At 30.2% G+C, this 8,733-nt stretch overlaps 2 protein-coding genes across 2 annotated transcripts in view; both read right to left on the bottom strand.

Annotated features, from left to right (window-relative positions):
- Positions 1-3,126, bottom strand: part of LOC115245732 — a gene marked incomplete at its 3' end in the record, with an annotated part of 4,924 nt that extends 1,798 nt beyond the window's left edge. Inside the window, exons 1-2 of the mRNA XM_029824181.1 lie at positions 2,808-3,126; positions 176-505 (exon numbers count right to left, since the gene is read on the bottom strand). Coding sequence (XP_029680041.1) covers positions 176-505; positions 2,808-3,126 — 649 coding nt within the window. The remainder of the gene's footprint in view (positions 1-175; positions 506-2,807) is intronic.
- Positions 3,127-7,134: 4,008 nt separating this feature from the next.
- On the bottom strand, positions 7,135-8,204 carry LOC115245733 (voltage-dependent calcium channel type A subunit alpha-1-like). The gene is made up of 2 exons (XM_029824182.1): positions 8,078-8,204; positions 7,135-7,711 (listed from the first exon to the last, which is right to left on the bottom strand). Exon 2 carries the CDS (start codon positions 7,691-7,693, stop codon positions 7,313-7,315), a length of 381 nt encoding a protein of 126 aa, XP_029680042.1. The 5' UTR covers positions 7,694-7,711; positions 8,078-8,204; the 3' UTR covers positions 7,135-7,312.
- Between the last annotated feature and the right edge of the window lie 529 nt (positions 8,205-8,733).

Genomic DNA, 8,733 nt, shown 5'->3' with positions numbered 1-8,733 from the left:
AAAAAAATTATATTTAAATAAATTATATTAGTAATCTTAATTAATTGTTATAGATATTATAAAAGTGTACATAACAAAAAATACGGTGGTAAGCAGGTAAGAAATTCTAATTAAATTTTAATTAAATTTTATTTTATTTTATTTTAATTTAATTTTAATTTTATTTAATTGATACAAGGCTGCTGTGCGCCTGCGAAAATCGGCTGCTGTGCGCCGATACAAGGCTGCTGTGCGCCTGCGAAAATCGGCTGCTGTGCGCCGATACAAGGCTGCTGTGCGCCTGCGAAAATCGGCTGCTGTGCGCCGATACAAGGCTGCTGTGCGCCTGCGAAAATCGGCTGCTGTGCGCCGATACAAGGCTGCTGTGCGCCTGCGAAAATCGGCTGCTGTGCGCCGATACAAGGCTGCTGTGCGCCTGCGAAAATCGGCTGCTGTGCGCCGATACAAGGCTGCTGTGCGCCTGCGAAAATCGGCTGCTGTGCGCCGATACAAGGCTGCTGTGCGCCTTTGAGGAACAGTTAATTGTATATTCATATAAAATTGTTACGCACTTGTAAAAGGCTGTTTTACATATTATATTATAGTTATAAAATTATTGTGTGCTTACAGAGAGCGCTACTACGTTATATATATACAAAATGTCTGTAAAGATAAAAAAACCTATAATTCTATTACCTAGAGTCAAAAATATAATTGTCCGAGGCGAATGGTTAACCGACATACATATAGAACATTTTGATCATCTTGTACAAATTTATACAAATTATAGACCTGTCGAAACGTGGCGAATTCAATGTCTTGATACGATTCAATCTGTACCAGAAGATAAAAAACATATACAAATATTACATAGTTCGTCAGATTTATCAGATGGACATTGGGTGTGTAGTTATTACGACACAAAAAACATATTTATTTATGATTCATTAAATAATAAGAAGTTGCACAGACATCATGAACAATTCTTGAGAAAATTATTTCCAACATATAACTTCGAGAAAAACCCTGTCCACTTTCCTACTGTACAATACCAACCAAATGGTAACGATTGCGGTGTTTTCGCAATAGCTTTTGCAATTTCATTGTTATTTAATATTAAACCCGAGAAAGTAAAATATAATCATAGTTTAATGCCTTTGCATTTAGTAAAGATTTTTGAATCTAATGTTATTGAGCATTTTCCACAAGATTCACAATATGGTGCACCTCAAAAAGTACTTCCATTAACAGTAATAAAAGTAAGAGAGGCTGAAGCAGTACGCATACGTACTATACGTCAATGTACGACAATGCAACAAAGATTGAACCGTTTAGAAAAGATTCATGATATTGACCAATCTAAGGAAGAGTTAAATAATAATCAATTGCAAATATCAACAGAAAACGTTTTAAAACAATTCGTGAAAACAACGAATGATATTTATGAAGAAACAGATAAATATTCTTCAAGTAAGCTATCTATAATATTAAAAATAATATCGATTGCAAAATTAATAGCAATAATGATTTGTGTTGTAACAATGAAAGAAATAGTATTATAATTTACGAACAAATTCATGCAAACAAAGATTTTGAAAATAAATGCTCTAAAAAACGTTATTTAAACAGAACTTAGAAAATGAACGCGCACAAAAGCGTATGCGTTATTCGGAAAACTTTCAATATGAACGAGATAGACAAAAAAAATTAGATTCTGATCACAAGTGGCTTTATAATAAGCGATATTATCAAAGTAAAAAATCTAAACTTGAAATAAATAATCGTGATATTGCCAAAAAAGTTACTAAAAAATATGAAAAATTTTGGTCGAGAAATTTTATAAAAATTCGTAATTCTTTAGAAACATTTATACAAAATATTAGTAAAAAACTCAGTATTAAAATTCATATTGAGAAACGATTAAAAGCCGAGAAGATTGTACGTTGGTGTATGTGTATTAGAAACAGTTATATTTGCAATATATACAAAATGTTAGCTTTAATTAAAAGGAAATTGTAACGGCAAGGCCGTTACTACGAGCATATATTGTACGTGCGCCCAAATATATATATATATATATATATATATATATATATATATATATATATATATATATATATATATATATATATATATATATATATATATATATATATATATATATATATATATATATATATATATATATATATATATATATATATATATATATATATATATATATATATATATATATTTGGGCGCACGTACAATATATGCTCGTAGTAACGGCCTTGCCGTTACAATTTCCTTTTAATTAAAGCTAACATTTTGTATATATTGCAAATATAACTGTTTCTAATACACATACACCAACGTACAATCTTCTCGGCTTTTAATCGTTTCTCAATATGAATTTTAATACTGAGTTTTTTACTAATATTTTGTATAAATGTTTCTAAAGAATTACGAATTTTTATAAAATTTCTCGACCAAAATTTTTCATATTTTTTAGTAACTTTTTTGGCAATATCACGATTATTTATTTCAAGTTTAGATTTTTTACTTTGATAATATCGCTTATTATAAAGCCACTTGTGATCAGAATCTAATTTTTTTTGTCTATCTCGTTCATATTGAAAGTTTTCCGAATAACGCATACGCTTTTTTGCGCGTTCATTTTCTAAGTTCTGTTTAAATAACGTTTTTTAGAGCATTTATTTTCAAAATCTTTGTTTGCATGAATTTGTTCGTAAATTATAATACTATTTCTTTCATTGTTACAACACAAATCATTATTGCTATTAATTTTGCAATCGATATTATTTTTAATATTATAGATAGCTTACTTGAAGAATATTTATCTGTTTCTTCATAAATATCATTCGTTGTTTTCACGAATTGTTTTAAAACGTTTTCTGTTGATATTTGCAATTGATTATTATTTAACTCTTCCTTAGATTGGTCAATATCATGAATCTTTTCTAAACGGTTCAATCTTTGTTGCATTGTCGTACATTGACGTATAGTACGTATGCGTACTGCTTCAGCCTCTCTTACTTTTATTACTGTTAATGGAAGTACTTTTTGAGGTGCACCATATTGTGAATCTTGTGGAAAATGCTCAATAACATTAGATTCAAAAATCTTTACTAAATGCAAAGGCATTAAACTATGATTATATTTTACTTTCTCGGGTTTAATATTAAATAACAATGAAATTGCAAAAGCTATTGCGAAAACACCGCAATCGTTACCATTTGGTTGGTATTGTACAGTAGGAAAGTGGACAGGGTTTTTCTCGAAGTTATATGTTGGAAATAATTTTCTCAAGAATTGTTCATGATGTCTGTGCAACTTCTTATTATTTAATGAATCATAAATAAATATGTTTTTTGTGTCGTAATAACTACACACCCAATGTCCATCTGATAAATCTGACGAACTATGTAATATTTGTATATGTTTTTTATCTTCTGGTACAGATTGAATCGTATCAAGACATTGAATTCGCCACGTTTCGACAGGTCTATAATTTGTATAAATTTGTACAAGATGATCAAAATGTTCTATATGTATGTCGGTTAACCATTCGCCTCGGACAATTATATTTTTGACTCTAGGTAATAGAATTATAGGTTTTTTTATCTTTACAGACATTTTGTATATATATAACGTAGTAGCGCTCTCTGTAAGCACACAATAATTTTATAACTATAATATAATATGTAAAACAGCCTTTTACAAGTGCGTAACAATTTTATATGAATATACAATTAACTGTTCCTCAAAGGCGCACAGCAGCCTTGTATCGGCGCAAAACAGCCGCTTTTCACAGGCGCAGAGCAGCCTTGTATCGGCGCACAGCAGCCGATTTTCGCAGGCGCACAGCAGCCTTGTATCAATTAAATAAAATTAAAATTAAATTAAAATAAAATAAAATAAAATTTAATTAAAATTTAATTAGAATTTCTTACCTGCTTACCACCGTATTTTTTGTTATGTACACTTTTATAATATCTATAACAATTAATTAAGATTACTAATATAATTTATTTAAATATAATTTTTTTGTTTTAACAAGGTAATATACATATATTTTCAATTAAAATTTTAAATGTACTATTTATAAGTTTATTAATATTTATATCGTTTAAAATATATATGTACCAAATATATAAATATTTAATATAAATCCATTTTGTAATAATTCTCGAGTATTCTTGTGTATAGCATTTCTGGATAGTTGAATCAGGTAATCACGCACACACACACAGACACACATGCGCGCGCGCACACACACACACATATCACATTACTTTTTATATCATATCAAAATAATATTTATTCATTATCAATAAATCATTAATACAAATATGTTACTATGTGTGCAAAATTCTAAACGGATAAACCATAAATCATACCATAAATAAATCTTGCATGTATAGTTCTTGTTATATCTAAAAAAACAATATATTCCACAAATATATCCTATATACAGTTCTTACTGTTTCTCAATAAACCAAATTATTTAATAAAGTTGCATGTATTACACAAATTATCTTGCACATGTAAAAGCATCTATCTTGCGAATATAAGAACATATACTCATGATTTATTAATAATAAATAGATATTATTTCAATGTGATAAAAAATAATGTAAAATGATAACCTATCCAAATGTGATTGAACTATCCAAATTAATATAAATATATATTTTGCAATAAGCAAGTGTGCAGTTCAAAATTATTTAAATAATTAATTCAAATTTTAATTAATTAATTTACAATTTATTAATTATTTCATTTAAATTTATTTAAATAATTAGTTCAAAATTATTTAAATGTACGTAAAGTTTAAAATTATACTAAGCTAATATAAATATTGTAGGAAATTTGCTTATAAAGAAATGAAGCTATATATTTTCTTCTGTATAGTATTTTTGGATCAATCAAATAATTATTTACATTACTCTTAATCAAAATATTATTTATTTATTATAAATAAATCAGTGCATATGCTTTTATGCAAGATAATTCATGTATACTCTTACGTGTGCAAAATAACTTGTGTAATACATGCAGCGTTATGAAATAACTTAGTTCGCTTGAGATAGCAAATATTGTAGGATATATTTTTGGAATTGTTTGTTTAATTTCAACATACATATGCAAATAGGGTTTTAAATTATTTGTACGATTTATATGTATAAAATAAGAATAATATTTTTGAATCCTATCTGCATTAGTGCATATGCTCTTAAATCAATGCGTATACAAGGTAATTTGTATAATACATGCATTTTTATAAATAACTTGGTTCGTTGAAAAATAGGAAGAATTGTATATAAGTACATTTCTTGAATTGTATATAAATATATCCACTAAATTTTTATTAACCAAACAATATATTTAATAAATATTTCCTACATATAATACTTGCTATTTTTCAACAAACCAGGTTATTAGTAAAAATGCGTATATTATACGAGTTATCTTGCATACACAATAATGATTTAATTACATATGCAGTAATAATTTATTTATTTCTATTTAGTTCGCTTGAGATAGCAATTATTGTATGTAAGATATATTTTTGGAATTGTTTGTTTAGTTTCAACATATGTATGCAAATAGGGTTTAAAATTGTTTGTACGATTTATATGTATAAAATAAGAATAATATTTTTGAATCCTATCTGCATTAGTGCATATGCTCTTAAATCAGTGTGTATACAAGGTAACTTGTATAAAACATGCATTTTTATTTATAAATAACTTGGTTAGTTGAAAAATAGCAAGAATTGTATACCCAGTTAGCCAAGTCTGTTCTAACAGATTTTGGCAAGGCCTGCTACAAATTATTGTCAGCAAAAAGGCTACGAATTGGGTACAAAAGTTGTTATTACCGATTAAGCTGGCAGATTGACGGCAAAAATTGAGCAAAGGTTGCCGACATAACCCGACAGTAAATTGGCGGCGGAAACCGAGCAAAGCTTGCTGACATGACTGACAGACTGGCATCAGATTGTCGGCACGAACTGAGCAAGATCTGGCGTGCACAATCTAATGGCATATTGGCAGCAAAAACCAAGCAGAATATCACAAAGTATTACAAAATTCTATTATTTGAAATAGTATTGTTCAGTCGTTTACCGCTATGCGGCGTGTTATTCATATCTATACTCGTATTCAAGTTTTTGTCATGAGTGTATATAAAGCCTGCAAAATGTGACTAATAATATTGTAATATATCTATCTCTATCAGTTCAATTTTTGACACGATGCCTATACAGGATAATTCAAATATTGAACTGATTTTTGGAAAATCGAACAAATAGTTGTTCGATTTTTACTTATTCGGGCAATTCCTGTCCAAAAAAATCTTTAATTTTATAAATCAAATTATTTAAATTTACCTATATGTTTTAACACATTAATATGTATTATTATATATTAATACTGTAACTGATCTAATTTTTGTCGTCGAAAATTGCCGTAGATTTGCTGGGCATTTGGCGCAAATTTGTTGTCGGTCTGCGGTTGACAAACCTGCTCTCGATTTGTTGCCTCAATCTGTCGTCGCACTGCTAGTGATAGATCTGCTCTGGTGTTGTACCCAATTTGACATCAGGATATGATTTCAACTTTTGGTTGCAATTGGGGCGCACTCGAGGACACAGTAGGCCCTGAATTTGGCAGCCTCGTTCCACAGGGAATTATTTGCCGTTTGTTAACAATCCGCAACCAAATGGTTAGCTGGGTATAGTATATTTGCTGAATTGTATAAATATATCCACTAAATTTTTAACCAATCAAACAATATATTTAATTCAAGTAAAATCCGAGTAAAAAGGCAAAAGAGCCACGCGCAGTTTTTAGGGCGCAAAGGTATATAATTTAAACCAAAAAATAAATTAAAACATTAGAGAATTTCTTTAATTACAAAAGAGGTTTATTTTGTCGCTCGCTTTGATCGCAAATTAATTAATGGACAAAACAATATTTGTCTGTATTGAGAATGATCAATATTAATGATTTGTCCTATTTATGTAAGAGATGTAAATGTATATAGAAAAATATACATATGTGTGTGTATGCTGAGCTTAAACATAAAATTGTTTATTTTTTCATATAAATATCACATAATATTATTTTGCTCGTATCGGATCTAATAATTAATAAAAGAATTAATAATCTCAGGAAACTCTTTTTCCAAGGATATGTGAGTAAATTAAATTTAAAAATCATTGTTGGAGAAAGTTAATCAGGAATACAGAGTTACAGGAATACAGAGAGGGAATAATGAAAGGAAACGAAAAGGAGGATTTTGCTGACAAAGAAGCTCTCGACTCTTACCCGGTCACCACGACGAAGAAGTCCATGATGTTCCAGATGTTGCGCAGGTAGGAGCCGCGGTGGAGGACGAAGCCGAGAGCGAGGATCTTGAGGGTCGCCTCGACACAGAAAATCCCGAGGAAATAGATCTCCGTGGACTCGAGTTTTTGTGCGAGTATGGTCTTGTCAGAACTCGGCAGATGCTCCTCGAGGGCAAGGACTACGCAATTGGCGATGATGGTGAGCAGGACGGCGTATTCGAAGGGCGGCCACTCGATGATGAAGCGCGTATGCTTCCGTATACAGTTATCCTCCGACAGGATAAACAACGACGTGGTGCCCTTGCCGCCTCCCCCACCGCCACCCGCCCCTCCGCCCTGATCCCGGCCTGGTGCCATGTCTACCAGACCAGGTACCTAAAGAACGCCGATATCACGCTCGGAAAATGATATTTTTTTTCGAAAACACAATAAGCTTTTAAGGTTGAAGTAAGTACAAAACTCTTATTCATCTCAGTTATTCGTATAGAGAACTCGAAAAATGGAACAACGATGAAGCAAATAGAGATCTTGAAAAATTATGTATAAATTATTTATTCGTACATGTTTGACCTACACCTGTTTATTTCATGGTAACCTAATTAATTCTATTTATCGGAGTAATTTTCTAATAATTAAATGTAACGATAAATGTAGTAATATATATTTATCTACCTTAAATATATTTAAAGTTTTTCCAAATCTCTCAATTTTTAACTGTTACACAATTTAATGACATCTTACCTCCCCTCCGAAGCTAGTCCAGTCACCGAGACCACTCCTCAGTCCGGCCAACCTCGACCTTCTCCCGTAGTACTGACTCGCGTATCCAGGGTCCCTTTGTGCCGCCTCTTGCGCTGCTGCCAACCTGAAAAGGAGATGAAAAGGGTTAATGACTAGTTGCACGTTGAAGTCCGATCGGAATTTTTAAGAGACCATGGTCTATGGTTTATAAATGAGTTAATTATATTTTATCAATGAATTGATAGCTATTATATAATTTTTATTAATGAATTGCTAGCTATTATATTATTATAACTTATCAATAATCTATATTATAGCTTTATAATAATCTCTGCTAATTAATAATATTAAAAAATGCGTCAAAGAATAATAATTAATTTCACAAGCTGGCTAACTTTACGAAAAAGCCAGTGAGATAATTAAAACCACGATAATACATAAATATGCCTTTCGCGAATCATGTAATTAAAGAAATTCTCTAATTTTTTAATTTATTTTTTGGTTTAAATTATATACCTTTGCGCCCTAAAAACTGCGCGTGGCTCTTTTGCCTTTTTACTCGGATTTTACTTGATTTTAATCGTGTGAGAGCCTTACTTTTATATCTTTTTAATATATTTAATAAATACTTCCTACATATAATACTTGCTATTTTT

Source organism: Formica exsecta, unplaced genomic scaffold (genome assembly GCF_003651465.1).
Source record: "Formica exsecta isolate Colony F162 unplaced genomic scaffold, ASM365146v1 scaffold1295, whole genome shotgun sequence".
Taxonomy (NCBI): Eukaryota; Metazoa; Arthropoda; class Insecta; order Hymenoptera; family Formicidae; genus Formica; species Formica exsecta.
This window is presented reverse-complemented; position numbering and strand designations above follow the sequence as displayed.

Coding starts and splice junctions, on each gene's coding strand:
- LOC115245733 (XM_029824182.1), bottom strand. CDS start 7,693: ATGGCACCAGGCCGGGATCAGGGCGGAGGGGCGGGTGGCGGTGGGGGA.